This window comes from Bos taurus, chromosome 25, assembly GCF_002263795.3.
Source record: "Bos taurus isolate L1 Dominette 01449 registration number 42190680 breed Hereford chromosome 25, ARS-UCD2.0, whole genome shotgun sequence".
In the NCBI taxonomy this organism is placed as follows: domain Eukaryota; kingdom Metazoa; phylum Chordata; class Mammalia; order Artiodactyla; family Bovidae; genus Bos; species Bos taurus.
Window position 1 is genome coordinate 33,956,348 of NC_037352.1, and position 19,781 is coordinate 33,976,128.

At 49.6% G+C, this 19,781-nt stretch overlaps 1 protein-coding gene across 13 annotated transcripts in view; it reads right to left on the reverse strand.

The window, feature by feature from the left end:
• The window catches only part of HIP1 (huntingtin interacting protein 1), a 137,704-nt gene that overhangs the window by 78,160 nt on the left and 39,763 nt on the right, over positions 1-19,781 (reverse strand). For 8 of the 13 annotated variants that reach the window (XM_059881194.1, XM_059881196.1, XM_059881199.1 and 5 more), the window contains exon 1: positions 4,906-19,084. The exons of the other annotated variants lie outside the window; for them this stretch is intronic. In XM_059881194.1, the coding sequence (XP_059737177.1) occupies positions 4,906-5,562 (657 nt within the window). In that variant the 5' untranslated portion in view covers positions 5,563-19,084. Of the gene's footprint in view, positions 1-4,905; positions 19,085-19,781 lie in introns of those variants that run through there. 13 annotated transcript variants of the gene reach the window in all.

Sequence of the window (19,781 nt, forward strand, 5' to 3'; positions counted from 1 at the left end):
TACTCTGTCCATGGGATTCTCCAGGTAAGAGTGGGTTGCCATTTCCTTCTCCAGGATATATATATGTGTATACACACACACACACACACACACATACACACACACACACATATATATATATAGGCACGCAGTCCACATAAGAGCTAAACCCTTCTTCCTAGATCTTCTCCCCTGGGAGACCAGAGGCCAAAAGCCACCACCTCCAGCTCATCATTTTAGATAAGCTTCTGTCAGCTCTAGAATCTGGTCCCTAAATCTTTTTCCTTACCCTTTATCGACTTTGTCACCATTTTGGAGATGTGGAGGACTGGGGGTACCAGATCTGCTTCCAAGACTTCCCTTTTCTGAACGTCAGTTTTCTCATCTGTAAAGCATGATTAATTCTTTCTGCCCTGCGTTTCTCCTGGAGTTGTGGTGAGCAGGAACACGGGTGGAAATGCTCTGTAAGCTGTACAGCACTATAATGCAAATACAAATTGTTATATAAACTATACCACCTTTTGTTAGGAACTTGGGACTTCCCTGGTGGTCCAGCAGTTAAGAATGGGCCTTGCCAATCAGGGGAACTAAGATGCCACGTGCCACGGAGCAATTAAGCTGGCGTGCCACAACTGCTGAGCCTGCAGGATGCAACAAAGTTCTTGCATGCTGCAACTAAGATCTGGCAGAGCTAAATAAATACATAAAACTTTTTTAAGAAAAAGAATTGATACTACTCAGCCACAAAAAGGAATGCATTTGAGTCAGTTCTAATGAGGTGGATGAACCTAGAGCCTGTTATACAGAGTGAAGTAAGTCAGAAAGAGAAAAACAAAATCGTATACTAATGCGTGTATATGGAATCTAGAAGGATGGTACTGACGAATCTGCTTGAAGAGCAGACACAAAGTTAGGGAACAGACTTAGGGAACAGACTTATGGACAAGGGCAGCGAAGAAGAGGGGGAGGATGAGATGAATGGAGAGAGCAGCATGGATGCATATATACTAACATATGTAAACAGCCAATGGGAATTTGCTGCATGATTCAGGGAACTCAAACTGGGGCTCTGTCATAACCTAGAGGGGCGGGAATGGGCAGGAGGTGGGAGGGAAATTCAAGAGGGAAGGGACATATGTACACCTGTGGTTAACTCATGTTGATATATGACAGAAATCAAACCAATATTATAAACCAATCATCAATCAATTAAAAATAAACAAATATTAAAAAAAAAAAAAAAGAATTGACAAGTGTTGCCTCTGCTCTGGCAATTACAGCACTGTGCATTTCTGCTCTGTGTTCAGTAAAGGCACAGACCTCATTATCAACTCTGGGTTAAACTGTCGGGTTAAACCAGTTCTCCCTTGGCCAGATATCTGATGTTATCAAAAATTCATCAGGTCACAGCAGCTGGTGAATCCACTGTCCCCAGTCATTTTTACTGTCATTCAGAAAGATAACTAGACCTGGGAGAAGAGGTTCCCCAAAGCACGTCAACTGAAATACAGCCCGAGTTCAGCTTTTTAGGCCAATCAAGAAAATAAAGGCTATGTTGGAGGAGGGGGGAATCAGAGTCATCTTAGATGAGACTTTGGGGACTTTCATTGGGCTTCCCCGGGTAACTCAAACAGTAAAGAATCTGGCAGATTCTTCTCCTAGAATGCAGGAGATCTGGGTTCGATCCCTTGGTCGAGAAGATCCCCTGGAGAAGGAAATGGCAACCCACTCCAGTATTCTTGCCTGGAGAATCCCATGGACAGAGAAGCCTGATGTGCTGCAGTCCATGGGGTCACAAAGAGTGGGACACAACTCATAACAGCCACTACACATGGAAGACTTACTATGCTAGGTCCTGCACCTTGAAGAATTATTTCCAACTTTGATGAGGATGCTCAAGGATCATTTTACACATGAGGCTAAAAGGTTAAGAAACACGCTGAAAAGGGATAAACTATAATCTGCTTTTTCTCATTCAGTGATAAGCAAGGAAATTCCAAGGCTCATTCAAGGATGTGGCTGCAATGTTGGGTTCGAGGTCTACCCTGGAACTAATGACCCCCAGAATGAGAACTTTAAACCAGAGTGCGGTTTTCACAGTCAGAACAAATAGCTACTCTGGCCTTCAGCAGGAATGGGAAGCAGATGCCAACTCCCTGGGGTGGGTAAGGTTCTTCTTGCTCCACAGTCCAGGGTCTGTGCTCTTTACAAAGAACCGAGAACAATTGTTTCTGGGCTGGGAGCTTGGCTGCTCAATGATTAATGAGAATCTAGTATCACTTTTGTTTGGACCCTTAACTAAAGGAGGAAAGAGGCAACATATGTGCCTCTCCTGTGCCCAAAATTCTCCAGAGGTTACCCACTGCTGACAGGCCAAGGTTGGAATGCCTTGGCTGGCATTCAACGCCTTTCTGCTTGGACCTTAACCAGCGATCTCAACATTTTCTCATCTCAGAACTCTGTCCTCAGCCTCATCCAATGGGTTCTGCCCATTTTTCTTTCTGCAACTCTGCGCACTGGTAAGGAACACCCCTCACTACTCTCAGCAGAGCTGAAACCATTCAGCCTTGAAGACCCAACCGAGGATCTTTCTTCCAGATTCTGTAGCCCCTCTGTTCTCAGAGCTCACAGCTCTCGGAGCTGAGAACTTTTGATCCGGGTCTGCACTCTCTGGACCCCTCACCTAAATGCTAAGGGTCAGAGGAGCAGGGAGGCCATACATTATGTTTCTGTCTCCTTCACACGGTACTTGCTATAGAAAGACAGGAATTAAATAAACGCTGTTGCATTCAAAAGGGGATGGATGGGGGCTTCCCTGGTGGCTCAGTGGTAAAGAATCCACCTGACAATGCAGAAGACACAGGTTCCATCTGTCATCCAGGAAGATCCCACCTGCCTCGGAGCAACCAAGCCTGTGTGCCACAACTATTGAGCCTGTGCTCTAGAGCCCAGGAGCCGCAACTACTGAGCCCACGTGCCACAGTTACTGAAGCCCAAGTGCCCTGGGGCCTCTGCTCCGCAACAAGAGAAGCCACCGCAATGAAAAGCCTGCACACTGCAACTAGAGAGAAGCCCCTACTCGCCACGACTAGAGAGAAGACAGCGCAGCGTTGAAGACTCAGCACAGCTAAAAATAGAGTAAAAAATCAAATTACCTTTAGAAATAAATAAAATGAAGAGGGGATGGATGGAGGGAGGTGGTAGTGTCTGAAGTGGACGAGATCTCCAGAGACAGAGGTCCTTAAACCCTGCAAGGTGGTCTTCAGAGACCAGGCTTTGGAAAAAGAATCTAAGCTCGAGGACAGAAGGAAGCTCAGAGGTGATCTGTTGGCAGCCATTGGTCTAGAACTCTAGGTTCCCTGTCCTCCTCCCTACCCCCACCTCCTCCACAGCCTAGACAGGTGACTCTGGTCTGGTTAAGACACCTCAAGGAAAAGGCCTTCTACCTTCCCACCCCTGCAGGTGCACAGAAGACTGTCAGAAAGGTATAGCTAATAGTTAGCCAAAGAAAATAAGCTTTTATGGTACACTCATAGGGAACGGTGGTCTAGCCTCTTGGCACTGCCCCACCATGGGCAGTTATGCGTCCACAGATGAGGATGGGAGCCAGTGAGGTCCCTCACCGGGGGCCCCGGCCCCAGGGGCAGCACTCAGTTTAAGCGTGGTCTCCTGCTGTGGGAAGGAATGACTCTCACCCACCATCTCCTCCTCGCCCACAGTGCCCTACCTAAGACTGAATGCCAAAGGCCTGACAGGGCCAGGAACTCACCTGCCTTCTCCAAAGTGATGGTTACTTTAAAAGAACACTCTGGAAAAATAGCTAGCCTAATTCTATACAAGATGAACTGAAATTACAGTACCTTCTCTTCCCTAAGGTACCAGCAGATCCAGAACCCCGTCTCCCCAGACACACCCCAACCCAGGTCCTTTGCGGAAGCCCTGGGCCCCCCACGAAGCACAGGATATCAGGGGATACCTCTCCAGCCTGACACACCAGCCCTCAAAGGCTATGAGGCAGGAGTGTGGGTCTAAAGCCAGGGTCAGTGATCTGAAGAACACTTGAGATTCAGAGTAGGAGCCAATAAGGACCCCTAGGCAAACCTGCCCCAGCTCTCCAAGGCTCCAGGGGAACTCCTCCCTTCAGAGTTCCCCAAATCACATCCTGCTGCCGCCCCTCCCCGCACCGCCCCCCCCGCCCCGCCCCAGCCCCAGGTATGCTCCTCAATCAGTCAATGAACAAGGTATTCAGCTCCTTTGGTGCCTCTGGAGGAGTAGGGGGGCGGGAAGCCCTGGGAGACAATCAGTTTCACCAGGGAATCACACGCTTAAGAGGCAGGGGATTGTCTGCTGCCCCCCAGGCCAAGGCAGTTGGGGGTCTACAAGCAAGCGTCTAGTCTAGAACACCACTCCAAGGATTCTAAGCCAAGGATTCTACCCCTGCCCCATCACCCTCTAGGATGGTTAAAGCCCTGGCTTCTGCCCTCCCAGGCCACCCACCTGTGCCCCCCTGCTCACTGGCTCAGTCCAAAAAAATCCCCCTAAATCTGAAATCGGCGTGAAGCAGGGGGGCTCTGGAGAAGCTAGGAAGAACCCCTTCCCGCAGCCCGGGCCTCCCACCACCAGGCTGGTTCCCCCGTGTGGGAGGCGAGCTCCACGGCCGTCTCTCCCCGGAGTCTTAAGCGATGTCTCCGGGGCAGCCCTGGCGGCAGCGCGGCGGGAAACCGGGGAGCCCAGCCGTGTCCGCCAGCCGCCTCCACAGCCCTGGCCCCGCTCCCTCCTCCGGCACGCCTGGAGTTGGGGCCAACAGCAGGATCAACAATACAGAAACTTTCAATGGATCCAGCCGACTGGGAGGGAGCGGGGGAAGGAGGGGGGAGGGACGGGGACGCCGAGGCTCCAGGGCAGTGGCCCCGGCTCTTGACTTACCATCTTGTTCACATCCATGACGGAGGCTGCAGGGGCGCCCCCCGCCCCTGGAGATCCCGCGGGCCCCGAACGCTGCTCCCGGCTAATTGAGCCTGGATGGTGCCATGCTGCGGGGAGGGCGGCCGGCGAGGCCCCCGCGGACCGGGGAAGGCGGCGGCGGCGGCGGCAGGACCGAGACTGGTCCGGAGAAAGGAAGGGGAGGGGGAGGGGGAGGGGAGGCGGGAGGGGGCGGGGGCGGGGGGCCGAGCCGCAGCGCGCTCCAGGGGCGGGGGAGGCGCGGCCCGGCGGAGCCCCGGGGGCCGGGGAATCCCGGATTCGGCTGCGGGCGCCCGGGCCTCCGCGACGGTGGCCGTGGCGGTGCGGGAGCTCCGGGGCGGGTGGAATCGGGGGATGGATTCCCGGGGCCGGAGAGCCTGCGGCCAGGGCGCGCGGCGAGGGTGTGATTTGAATAACAAAAGGGCGCTTCTCCGCTCCCCCCCAGGCCTGGGGCCGGGATCGCTGAGCCCGCAGCGAGGCCGCCGGGCCTCCGGGAAGTGTATGCGCGCGTGTGCGCGTTGGGGTGGTGGGATTAGGGGTACTCAGGAAGTGAGCGGGGGAGGCGGCTGTAAAGCGGGGGCGAGGACTGCCCCCACCCCACCCCGCGCACCGAGCCGACATTCCAGTGGGGGCAGGGGGTCCGCTCTGCCCCTCCCAACTTGGCTTCACTGGACAAAGGCAGAATTCAGACCTAGTGGTAGCCTCCTGCGGCTCATCCCCCCCGGGAAGGGAGGCTTTGGGCGGGGGACGCCCAGATGAGTCTGGGGTCTGCAAACAGATGGACGAATAGAAGGAAGTGGTACAGGTATCCCCGAAGGCTCGAGGTCCCCCTGCAATCCTGCCTGCAGTGCGAGAAATTGGCTTCTAAATGAAGCTGCCCTGAGCGCAGGGCCCCCTCCCTTACTCAATACCTAGTCTGCCTACGAGAAATGGGAGATAGACGCCCCTCTGCAAGGAGATGCGGCTGGGGGTGGAAATGGGCTCCTGGCAAATGCTCTCTGGGGAAACAGGTCTCCAGAAAAAGGCTGGAGGCCCGACGCCTCTGGTTTCAACACAGGCTCCTCACCGGCATCCTTGGTTGAGCAGGAAGAAGAAAGCTTCCTACTAACCGAGTCAGCAGGAACCTGAGCCCACCGAGGCCAAGCCTACTTTACAGGGTAAGGAATCTGAGGCCCAGAGAGGGAGGTGACTGGCCCCAGGTCACACATTTGGCAGGAAATGAGGGCAAAAGAAAGCTCACCAAGGACTGTGTGCATGGAGCTAAGTTGATTCAGTCATGTTCGACTCTTTGAGACTCCACCAGGCTCCTCTGTCCATGGGATTCTCCTGGCAAAAATTACTGGAGTGGGTTGCCATGCCCTCCTCCAGGGGATCTGCCCACCTCGGGGACTGAACCCTCAACTCTTACGTCTCCTGCACTGGCAGGCAGGTTCTTTACCACTAGCGCCACCTGGGAAGCCCAAGGACAGTGCAGCCTGAGCCGCAAAGAGCTTTCCTGCGCCCCTGAGCGTCCAGCTTCTGAAATCCTTTCTACTGAATAGGTGATCACATGCATCTGCAACCCTCCTGACCCTCTGACCCACACCAAGGGGCTGAGGAGGAGCGCTAGTAAGTCCGCACTCCTGGCCCCAGGGCCTGCTGGGCTGAGTAGGGCAGCCCCTTCCCCTTCAAAGCTGAGTTCTCCATCTATGACATAGGGGCTGTTTCTCTGCCTGCCTTCTCGGGGGATGTGAAAACCCTGTGAAATAAAGGATGATATAGATAAGATACAAAAGCAGAACAGGAGGGTCAGGGGCTTTTGTCGCAGTGGTTATTTTTATTTCCCAGCTCCGGAGCCCAGTCCAGGGGCCCTCAGCTGCAGGAAAGGGCTCTCTGGGCTCAGGTCCCTCTGTCTAACCCCAAATGTGGACTGCACACCGGCTCTCGCACCCTACCCTACAGCTACTCTTGGCAAGCCTCTTCTGTACTGTGCCCCGGCCGGGGAAGACAGGAAGGCTCCTCTGGTTGGTGCTGGCATTCTGGGCTACATGGACCCTGCTACTGACGCATGTCCACAAGGGTGAACCCCAACGAGGTACGACGAGGCAGGAGAGAAGCATGTCACCACTTCCTCATCCTCCAACATGGACACCCAAGGGAGATCAGGGCCAGGTGAGCCAGCAGACACAAGCCACCTGACACAGAAATGAGTTTTGGATTATCTGCCGCCTGATTACGGAGAAGGCAATAACAACCCACTCCAGTACTCTTGCCTGGCAAATCCCATGGACAGAGGAGCCTGGTAGGCTGCAGTCCATGGGGTCGCTGAGGGTCAGACACGACCGAGCAACTTCACTTTCACTTTTCACTTGCATGCATTGGAGAAGGAAATGGCGACCCACTCCAGTGTTCTTGCCTGGAGAATCCCAGGGACGGGGGAGCCTGGTGAGCTGCCGTCTATGGGGTCGCACAGAGTCGGACACGACTGAGGCGACTTAGCAGCAGCAGCAGCAGCAGCAGCAGCCACCTGACTAAATGCACAACAGCCTGTTTAGCTTAGAAAAAAAAAAGATATATTTCATGTTTAAAAAATATTATATATTTTTTAGCCTCTGGTGGTCCAGAAGCTAAGACTCTGTGCTCCCAATGCAGGGAGCCCAGGTTTGATCCCTGGTCAGGGAACAAAATCCCACATGCCACAACTAAAGATCCTGAGGGCTGCAACTAAGACCCAGTGCAGCCTAAATAAATAAATCTTTTAAAGAAATATATTATGAACCCTTAGCTGGGGTTGATCAAGATCGCCCAATAGATGGTGACCCCTTAGCTGGCAAAGCTCATTTTCTTGTTGCTAAAATGGGGACAGTGGCACCTGCTTCACATACAGGTGGTAAGGGTTCAATGAAAGAACTTTCCCAAACCTTGCCTGGAGTAAGCTGAATCATCACCCCCACCCCTAGCCCCCACACCACCAAAGACATCAGGTCCCAATCGCTGGAACCTGTAGATACTACCCTACGTGGCACATAGGATTAAGGCAAGGATTCCCAGGTGGGAAGAGGAACTGGATTATCTGGGTAGACCTCTGATGGGGTCTTGTGCATCCTTGCAAGAAGGAGATTTGACCCACAGAAGAGGCAGAGATTAGAGAGATGTGGCCACAAGCTAAGAGATGCTGTCAGCCACCAGAAGCTCCAGCAGGCAAGGAGCAGACTCGCTCGTAGAGTCTGTGGGAAGAAGGGGTCCCCTTAACACCCTGATCTTGTCTCAATAGATTTTAGACTTCCAGCCTCCAGATCTACAAGAGAATCCATTTCTGTCGTTTGAGCTACCAAGTTAATGATCACTGGTTTCACTGGACACAGGAAACTAACACACTAACATACAACTAAGAAACTAACACACTGGGCAAAGGTAACGAGGGACAGTGTCGAGGCTCCAGACAGCGCCGGCCTCAGGGCTACCCTCTCTGCTGGACTTCTTTGCCAGGGAACTGCTCTTAAGACCAGCAGGAGCCAGGAGTAGCGGCTGTTCCTCTCCTGCTGCATTAGGGGCAGGGGGCTTGCATTGCAAGGTGGATTCTTTACCACTGAGCCACCAGGGAAGCCCCTACTGTGTTCTTTCATCATCAGCTCCAGGTCACTGTATTCCGCTATCTACTAGACGTCCCTGATAGCTCAGCGGGTAAAGAATCCACCTGCAACGCAGGAGACCCCAGTTCGATTCCTGGGTCAGGAAGATCCACTGGAGAAGGGATAGGCTACCCACTCCAGTATTCTTGGGCTTCCCTTGTGGCTCAGCTGGGAAAGAATCTGCCTGCAATGCGGAAGACCTGGGTTTGATCCCTGACTTGGGAAGATCCCTGGAGAAGGGAAAAGCTACCCTCTCCAGTATTCTAACTGGAGAATTCCATGGACTGTAGAGTCCATGGGGTCGCAAAGTCAGACACGACTGAGTGGCTTTCACTGGACATCAACACCTGGAGGTTTCAGACTCACAGACTCAAGGAATCCAAAGATAATATTTTCTTTTACCTCTGTTTTCACCATCTGCTCCTGTTCCACATCCACTTAGTTCATCAAGCTAGAAACATGAAGGTTGGCCTTAATCCCTCCATTGACAACTCCCACTCTCACCCCATCTAATCAGTTCCCATGTCCATGTGATTCTTTCTTGCCAATAGTTTCCAGTCTATATCTTCTATCCCAATACCAATTGCTCCTGCACTGGATAAGACTAAATCACAGCCTCCTAACTGGCCTCCCCACCCTCCGGTCTCTACCTGTCCAGTTCATCTTCTACACCTTTAATTGTGACCCCTTACTGGCCAACCCCAAATGGAATACAAAGCGAAACAAAAAACCCTTCTACAATTCACCCAGCCTTCAAGGTCCTTACTCATCTGGCGTCATCACCCTCCATTCTGGCCACCTTCTCCCATCCTCTCCTGTCCACCCCCATCAATGAGGTTCCAGTGAATCTCCGGATACTCCTGGAATGCCCTTCCCACCTTCTCAGCGTGGAAGATTCTTTCTTACCTTTTCTGACCCGTCTCAAATATCAGCTTCTCTACAAAGGCATCCCTGACACACTGAGCAGCCAGTCACTCAGTGTCCCTTCCAGCAAGGGACAGCCTCTGGGTACAGCCTGCATCAACCCTGGATGGGGATGGTTCTTGCCCTGGGCTCTCTCTGCTCACTTGAGTTCCCTCAGGCAGAGGTTGAGCCTCACCGAGCAACCTACCCCATACTTACTTCCCTGCCTCCAGGCTCTCTTCAACCTAAATTCCACACCCACAACACTGTTCCACCCTTAACTTAAACTAAGATCATGGCTGCAGCCACAAAATGAAAAGACATTTGTTCCTTGGAAGAAAAGCTATGACAAACCTCGACAGTGTATTAAAAAGCAGAGACATCACTTTGCCAACAAAAGTCCGTATAGTCAAAGACATGATTTTTCCAGTAGTGATGTACGGATGTGAGAGCTAGACCATAAAAAGGGCTGAGCTCCAAAAAACTGATGCTTTCGAATTGTGGTGCTAGAGAAGACTCTTGAGAATCCCTTGGACTGCAAGGAGATCAAACCAGTTAATCCTAAAGGAAATCAACCCGGACTATTCATTGGAAGGTCTGATGCTGAAGCTGAAGCTCCAATACTTTGGCCACCTGATGCAACGAACTGACTCATTTGAAAAGAACCTGATGCTGGGAAAGATTGAAGGCAGGAGAAGGGGACGACAGAGGATGAGATGGTTGGATGGCATCACCGACTCCATGGACATGAATTTGAGCAATCTCCAGGAAGTGGTGGAGGACAGAGGAGGCTGGCGTGTTGCAATCCATGGAGTTGCAAAATGTACAAAGTGCTGAATGGATGCAGGAAGTCAGGACGGAAGATGCAGAGAATGTGTCCTGGTGGAGGGTGACACCTACTGGAGAACTGTGATTCTGCAGCCTAGCCCTACAAATACCACACTGAAGAGTCCACTGAGCGGCTCAGGGCTGTGTCTTCTAGAGCACTGAGAGTTCATTAATTCCCAGTAACGAGGTTTAAGGGAGAAGGCAATGGCACCGCACTCCAGTACTCTTGCCTGGAAAATCCCATGGACGGAGGAGCCTGGTAGGCTGCAGTCCATGGGGTCGCTAAGAATCAGACACAACTGAGCGACTTCACTTTCACTTTTCACTTTCATGCATTGGAGAAGGAAATGGCAACCCACTCCAGTGTTCTTGCCTGGAGAATCCCAGGGACAGGGAAGCCCCGTGGGCTGCCGTCTATGGGGTCGCACAGAGTCGGACACGATTGAGGCGACTTAGCAGCAGCAGCAACGAGGTTTAAACTATGCAGTACTTCCTACAAAATAGCCATATGTAATATATGTTACTATGCTACCTGCTACTGCTAACAAGCATATGCAGAGAGCTGTAAACTTTGTAAAGTTTATAAATTTTTCAAAATGACTTTTTGTCCATTATTTCATTCAATTCAAGTAAGGCAGATAGAACATTATTATTGGCCGTGCTGTGCTGCTTGCAGAATCTTAGTTCCCCAATCAGGAATCAAACCCTGTGAAAAACCCTGCGATGATGACACTTAAAAAAGTTGAAAAAGAGGGGCTTCCTTGTGGTCCAGTGGCTAAGACTCTGAGTTCCCAATGCAGGGGGCCTGGGTTCGCTGGGCTTCCCTGGTGGCTCAGATGGTAAAGAATCTGTAATGTGGGAGACCTGGGTTCAATCTCTGGGTTGGGAAGATCCCCTAGAGAAGTATTCTGGCCTGGAGAATTGCATGGACAGAGGAGCCTGGCAGGCTACAGTCCATGGGGTCGCAAAGAGTCGGCCGCGACTTTCACTTTCACTGGGTTGGATACCTGGTCCCACATGTTGTTACTAAGACCCGGTAAATAATTTTTTTTTTTTTTTTAATGAAAAAGACAAAAAAAAAAAACAAACCCTCAAGATACATAAGAGTTCCAGGACCTAGAATGTATGTCAGGATACTGGAGGGCAGGGAGGGCAGGGAACCAGGAAGCATGAGGGAAGGTGGGTGTAATGTTTTTTTTGGGGGGAGGGGTGTGTCATGCTGTGAATAATAATAGTAACTGATAATATCTGTTGAGTTCTTACCAGGTGCTGGGCACTGTGACAAGTACTTTACAAGCATTATTTCTTTTAGTTCCCACAACAACCTCCTATACTAAGTGTTTCTATTATTATCCATATTTTTACAGATAAGGAGGGAGGCCCAGAGAGGTTAAGCGCCTTTCCCAGAGCCCCACAGCTAATAGTCAGGGGATCCAGGATTGAAGATAGGCAGTATATTCCAGAGTCCTTTACTCCAGATTCACACTGAATCATGCTGGGCACCTGGCACTGCCCTTCCCGTGGGAAACCTGCCCTCACCGGGGTTGGCAGGAAATTTGAACTATGTTACTGTTAGTATGCATTTTAATTTATGGGGTTGCTTTTCTTCATTTTATTTATTTATGTATTTGGCTGCAATGGGTCTTAGTTGTGGCATGTGAGATCTTTAGTTGAGGCATATGGCATCTGCTTCCCTGACCAGGGATTGAACCTGGGCCCCCTTGCATTGGGAGTGCAGAATCTAAGGCACCGGACCACTGGACCACCAAGGAAATCCCACTTTTTCTTTTTTTATATAAATAAAATAAATAAGTATTTTATTTATTTTTGGCTGTGCTGGGTCTTCCCCCCACAGTGCATGGGCAAGCAGGGGATACTTTCTTGTGGTGCTGCTCTTGTCACGGCCCCGGGGCCCCAGAGCACTCGGGCTCGGTAGCTGTGGTGCCCAGGCTTTGCTGCTCCAAGGCATGCGGGATCTTCCTGGACCAGGGATCAAACCCATGTCCCTTGCATTGGCAGGCGATTCTTATCCACTAGGCCACCAGGGAATCCTGGGACTCCTTTTAATGAAGTCATACAAAAGTTCATTTAGAATGCTTCTAGTCCTTAGAGTGGAGCCAGAATCATCATCATCTTCATCAGCAGCAGCAGCCCTCAGCATGATCTACCAAACCCCTCTTATGTAGAACACGATGCCTGGCATGGCAATGCCCACTTCTGAATCTGAGAAATCAGAGGCTGAGAAGCAAGACAGTGGCAGAGAGGGAAACGGAGGTTGTTATTGCTGGAAGTGGCTCTCTAACCTCACTGCATGCTGCAGTCACCTGGGAAGCCTGGGCCCCACCTCAGGGATGCTGATATAAATGGCCTGGGGACAGAGCCTGGGCATCTGCATTTTAAAGCTCCTCTTGGGAATGTGCAGATGTGCACCCAAGACTGGGGACAACTCAACCCCTGGCCACACAGCTCTGGCTCAGGAAGCCCCACCCCAGTCCTGGCTGAAATGAGGGGTACAGGAGACTAGGAAGTGTGGCACTTCCCTTCACACTTCTACACTGGGGATTCTGGAATTTTCCATCCCTTGGCCAAAGGTTCAGCCTAAGTGGGGACCTCTGAACCCATTGACTCTGATAGATTTTTGTTTTTTTGGCTGGGTCTTAGTTGTGGCATGCAGAATCTAGTTCCCTGATCAGGGATCGAACCCAGGCCCCCTGCATTGGGAACGTGGAGTTTTAACCACTGGAACACCAGAGAAGTCCCGCCCCTGGTAGATTTCTTTTCCTTCTTTACATTGCCATTCCATCCCCCAACCCTTACCATCATTAAACACTGATCTCCCTCTCTATGCATTTTATATCACAGGGAAAGAGACCCCCAAGCATGGCTGAGCTATACGAGAATGCTTAGCACACCCCCAGAACCAATCCATTTTCCAAGAGAGACCCCTATGAGGAAGAAATGTGTCTACTCTCAGGATGCTGCTTTAAGCTGGTAGGTTCTGGGCAACAAAGATGTGCTGGATTTCTAAAGCCTCTCCCATCAGCCCGTGGGTGACCGGCGGAAGTCAGGGGTCTGTTAGAAGCACAGAGACAGATGGGAGCCACTCAGCCAAGTCCCTGAGTCAGTAGACGGCCTGGAAACCTCAACGCAGGGGCCCAGGCTGCTCTGCTCCTGCCTGCCTGGCCCCTTCTGGGAGGCAGGAATTTGGGGCTCCCTCAGACGGCCCAGTCAAGAAGCTGCCAGCCTCTCATTTGGAGGGGTTTTTCCACTGCTCCTTCCCCAAGGAGGACAAATTCAGGAATGTCTTAGCTGATGAGCAAAAAGACTTGTTCCGGGAGCGTGGACTGAGGCCTGAAGGTATCAACTCAGAGACGTCTGTAGTGACCAAGCACTGGCATTTCCGTGCTGGAGAGGGCGGCTGCTGGGTTAATTCCATGTTATTACAGCCTTACAGGAAGCCAGCCTGGCCCAGCTGTCAGCCAGCAGTGGTTTGTGGGCCTTGGGGGCAGAGGGAGGGAGGAGGAGGAGAGAAAGGAAAACAGCCCTCTCCCCCCACCCAAAATTGATCCAGAGTTATTTTTAGGTGCTTATTCATCCCACGCATTCCTTTTTAAGAGCCAGGACATGGGCTCTGTACAAAAGCAGAAGGTAGCTGCTCAAGCAGATGGGGTAGGGGGCACCCGTGAGCACGGGGCCCTCGCGAGAAGGAGGGACAGTTAGAGGGTCTTCAAGGGCCGCCCCCCCCACCCCAGTAAAAACACCCTAGGATTCTGAAGGCAGAGTCTGGATGAACAGAAGCTTTCCTGAATTCCCAAGTTCAAGTCCAGCTTCCAGTTTTCACTGCCACTTGGCCTTGGGCAGTTTACCTGGAAAATCACGAGACTCTGGGCTGCAACCCTGGTGCTGTGTGGCCTTGGGCAAGTCCCACAACCTCTCTGTGCCTCAATTTCCCCATGGATGAAAGGAAGCTAGTTAACGTAGGTTAAAAGGAGAATTGCCTAGAACTTCCCTGGTCCAGTGTTTAATATTACACATATGTACACTATTATAATATAGTGTGTATATAGTATATATATTGATATATATAGTGTGTATATTATATGTTATTTGTATTTATTTCCAACAACTTGGTAATCTGGAAATAGGTGGAAATAGAATCTACCTGCCAATGGAGGAGACACAAGTTCAATCCCTGGTCTGGGAAGATTCCACAAGCCACGGAGCAACTAAGCCCATGTGCCACGACTACACATGAATAAATAAATTTTTAAAAATCACTCTTAAAAGAGGTTGTTATAATCAAGTGAAAAAGAACATATGGGAAGGTACTTGGGAAACTATTAGTGCCTATAAAATTTTCCAAGTTCCAGAAAAGTCCCTTTATTGCTAAGTTTATTAATAAATCATAAAACCTGTCCTCATGAGTCTAACAGGTTTTATCACCTAGGATCTCCTGCCAATTCTTGCCCCATCAACCTTCCTGCTCCTCCCTTTGCCCAGCTCCTGGAATCTGACTCAACGAGTGTCCCAGAAAGAGGCTCTGTCGTGCATAGCTGTGTGACTTGGACCAAGGCCCTTAACTTTATTTTGTTTAAAATATACATATTTCTATATTTAGGCGGCATCGGGTCTTAGTTGTAGGCTGTGGGACCTAGTTGCCTGACCAGGGATCAAACCCGGGCCTCCTGCATTGGGAGCTTGGAGTCTTAGCCACTGGACCACCAGGGAAGTCTCTCCTTAACTCTGCCTAAGTCTGTTTTTCAGAGATAGTAGAGGGTTATGGAGAGGTTCAAGGAGCTGATTGACAGTCAGGGCGTGGCATGTGTGCTCAGAGCCTATGGACTCTTAAGGGTCACCTCCAAGGGCTCCCGAGGGGCAGGGCTCAGTGACCAAACCAGATAAGCCAATCCCTGTCTCCAGTGGGACCAAACAGGGCTGAAATGTCACTGGCACCATTCCTAGTTAGACCTAGTGTTGCAGAGATCCTGGTGACAGTCACCCTGATTCCCATCTCTCAACTCCTTCAAGAAGAGACCTGGAGGCCACAGCTCTCAAATTTTCCCAGGGCATGGTGGTGGGGGGGAGTAGCTGAAATCATTTCTCTTTGTTTGGTTCACGCAGAAACCCCAGAAGGCTCTCCTCATGGCATCTCAAGCAGATGTGACTTGCCAATAGGTGGCTTATTCATTTTTTTCTTTTTTTTTGGCTATGCCGCATGGCATGTGGGATCTTTGCGGGACCTTAGTTCCCTGACCAGGGATCCAACCCGCACCCCCTGCAGTGGAAGCTCAGAGTCTTAACCACTGGACCGGCCAGGGAAGTCCCCTGGCATAGTCTTTGTTCTACATTTTCAAACCCATTTTTCTCCTTAAAGCTAGAGACGTCTCTTTAAAATAAAGCTCTTCACCATGTTATGTCATGCTGTGTTTTTAAAAAGTCTAGAGTTGGTACCAAAAGCACTGGGAAGGGAGGTAGGGCTCTTGGGGTTTGTTCCTGGATCACTGAGCAGATTGATGAGGCTAGGGCCTCTTTCTCTCTCTTGGCTCATGGCTGAATCCCAGCCTCTGGAACATCGCCTGTTACAGAGCAGTCACTCAGTAGAGAGTGGTTGCAGGCAGGAATGAATGCCTGGAAGAAATCAGTTCACCAGCATGCCAGGCTCCACTCTGACTGGCACATACTTTGGACTCTTCCCTCCCTCCTACTGGTGAGTGCCTTTGACTTTAGCAAAGGGCTTTCACAGCCAGATCTTCTGTCTCAACGTCCTGCACATCAGGGTGCTGTTGCCTTTGACAGATAAGTTAAACAAGACACACAGAAAGTAAGGGCTCACATAAGAAACAGAATTCAGGTCTCCTGTTGGATTCACACACCAGTATTAAGACTGACAACCCTAGACAGCATATTAAAAAGCAGAGACATCACTTTGCTGACAAAGGTCCACACAGTCAAAGCTATGGTTTTTCCATTAGTCATGTACGAATGTGAGAGTTAGACCATAAAGAAGGCTGAGGACTGAAGAATTGATGCTTTCGAATCGTGGTGCTGGAGAAGACTCTTGAGAGTCCCTTGGACAGCAAGGGGATCAAACCAGTCAATCCTAAAGGAAGTCAACCCTGAATATTCACTGGAAGGACTGAAACTGAAGCTTTAATACTCTGGCCACCTGATGTGAAGAGCCAACTCATTTGAAAAGATCCTGACGCTGGGAAAGATTGAAGGCAGGAGGAGAAGGGGGCTTCTCAGAGGCTGAGATGGTTGGATGGCATCACCGACTCGATGGATGTGAATTTGAGCAAACTCCAGGAAATGGTGGAGGACACAGGAGCCTGGCGTGCTGCAGTCAATGGGGTCGCAAACAGTTGGACACGACTTAGCAACTGAACAACGTTAAGACTGCAGGCTCTTTCCATGGCTTCTTGCTGTCTTGTGGCAGAATCAGGGGGAACCTTGCACTTCCCACGGTCTAGAGTGCATGTGTCCACCCAGGCTGACCTGCACTTGGTACCACCCTGTGCCAATATCAGTGCTTGGCTTTGGGAGGTGGGGGGAAATGGGGACAGGTGAATGTAAAAAATGGAGTAAGAATGAGGCTCAGGGACTGAGCGACTACTAAAATGAAGGAAATGACCTCTCCTCTGTGACCACCAAGGGAAAGTGTTAAATGTGGAATGACCATAGCACCCGGCAGCTCCCCTCCTGGGTATGTACCCAAGAACATGAAAGACAGGAACTCAAACAGACAGGTGTATGCCAATGTTCAGAGCAGCATTATTCAGAACAGCCAAAAGGAAGTTGCTGGTCAACAGATGAACGGATATATAAACCGGAGTATATCCATACGATGGAATATTCTTCAGCTATAAAAAGAAATGAAGTTCTGATTTATGATATGACGTGGATGACTCCTGTAAACTAATTCTAAGTGAAATAAGCCAGACCAAAAGGACAACTGCTGTATGATTTCACTTATGTGAAATTTAGAATACAGAAATTTGCAGACACGGAAAGTAGAGTAGACATTACAGGGCACAAGGTTAGAGGGGAGAAGGGAACTCCTGTGTCATAGGTACAGAGCTTCTATTTGGAACGATGAAAAATTGTGGAAACAGTGACGACTGTTGAACAACACAAGGAATGTCATTAATGCCACTGAGCTGTATAATTTTAAGATTTTTTTTTTTAAGTCTTCATTGAATTTGTTACAGTATTGCTTCTACGTTTTGGCTTTTTGGTTTCCAGGCATGTAGCCTCCTAGTTCCCAGACTAGGGACTGAATATGCGCCCCTACACTAGAAGGTGAAGTCTTAACCACTAGGCCACCAGGGCAGTCCCTAAACTGTATACTTAAAGCTGGTTAAAATGGAAAATTTATGTTTTATAAATTTATATCCATATATAAATTTATATTTATATATATAATTTATTTATGTTTTATATATATTATATGATCAAAAAAATTTTTAAAGGATAAACACTTAAAACATGACGTAGTAGTACAGCAGTAAACGTATGGGTCAGTGAAATGGAACAGCAAGTCTAAAAGCAAAGCGGACTCTTCAGGAGGTACCAGTACAATGGAAAAAAAAAAAAAAAATCCCCCTGCTCCAGGGTGTGTGGGATCAAATGTAAAAAGCAAAACTTGTTAGAACTTACTCAGAAGAACGGAGAAGAAAATACAGAAAAATCTGTTTATACCTTTAGCAATGAGAATACCTTCTTAGGCAAGACATGAAATGATGACACCAAAAAAGAAACATTTTTCCTGTGGTGGTACAGTCTTTGGGCAATCTGGCAGGATCTAATAAAATTTCAAATACGCATAAATATACTTATATCTTCTAACCCACAGGTCCCCAACCTCCAGGATCTAATGCCTGATGATCCGAGGTGAAGCTGATGTAATAATAATAATAGAAATAAAGTGCACAATAAATATAATGGAACCATCCTGAAACCAACCCCCCTCCTCAACCCCGGTCCGTGGAAAAACTGTCTTCCGGTCCCTGGTGCCAAAAAGCTTGGGGATCATTGCTCTAAGCCCTGGGATCTGTCCTAGAGAAACACTCCCATGAGTCATGTTCAAGGGCACTCCCTGAAGCAGTGTTCCTAGGGAAAAAGCAAAAGCAACTCAACTCTTCCCACAACAGCACAAAGTCCAAACAAAAAAGAGCAATTCTAAGGAATACTACACGGCAGGTTAAAAGAAAGAGGCTGATCTAAAAATGTTAACAGAAAAAAAAGCTCAAAAGAAAAAAAAAGGGAGAGAGAAAGACACCCTGGCTCTTGCCAGATAAATCTGCTTGCTGGCTAACCAGCTTCTTCCTTGTTTTCTTTTTTTTTTTTAATTTTATTTTTAAACTTTACATAATTGTATTAGTTTTGCCAAATATCAAAATGAATCCACCACAGGTATACATGGATTTTGCAGGTGGGATACACATCTACCCAGCTCCCAGCTGACAGGGTGTGATGCTATTAACATCTGAAGAGCTGAGAGACCTGTGATAAGACCCTGGAATCTCCTACCCCAGCAGCTGAACTCCGATGGAGGGAAAGTCAGGAAGGGGGCATCAGGGTTTGGTATTGGTATTCATGCATGTAGTGGGGGTCGAGGGATGAAGGACAGCAGAGAAAACAACTATAAAAACAGCAGGAGAGTGAACTAAGGCAGGCCAGTGTGCAGGCCAAAAGGGCCAGGGCAAGTGCAGCAAAATTCCAACCACTGGCCGGTCATTTATGGGTGCGGACACAGCCAGTGATCTCACATGTCCTCAGATGCTGCTTCAGGTCATCTTGTCTTCTCCTACTTCCGGCCAGTTCCAGAGCTAAAACTGAAGATCGTTCAGGAAGGATTCTGGGTCCTGGCAGATGAGAACAGTCGTGCCAATGGCCTTCCTCTGAATCCTGAAGCCACACAAATGCTTGGCTTTGATCTCACTGGGTGTCCTAGGGTCCCCCATGCCGGTGCCCAGCCCACTCCGTTTTTTTCCAGCTCCTTCCATCTCAGGAAGGAGAAGGAAGCCGCTTTTTCTGAGCACCCATTATCACATTTCATCCTCACGAGTACTGTAATTAGAAAGGTAATCAGTGTGCCCGAGATCACGCAACAGACAAGGATCAAGGCCAGGATCGGCATCAGAATCTGTGTCTGTCTACATTAAAACTCATGCTCTTCCCATTAGCTGATGCTCCTGAGGAACACTGAGGACCCCTTGTAGGCAAGCATCCCTGTTAAATGCTCCAGGCTGTCCCCAGACATGATAATATGTTTATTTAATACATTTATTATCATAAACAATAGGGAAAGTGTTAAGAAGAGAAAAGACCAAGGACAGAGCCCCAGGCAAAGTCTCCATCTAGGATAGGAGGAGTGGCCACTGCCAGAGCCCAAGAAAGTCCAGACAGTGTGGAAGGAGAAGATGAAGCCTGGCGCCGCCCTCGAAGGAGGAGTTGGCCAAATCCTGCAGGCAGATCCCTGAGGATGGGAACCAGGGA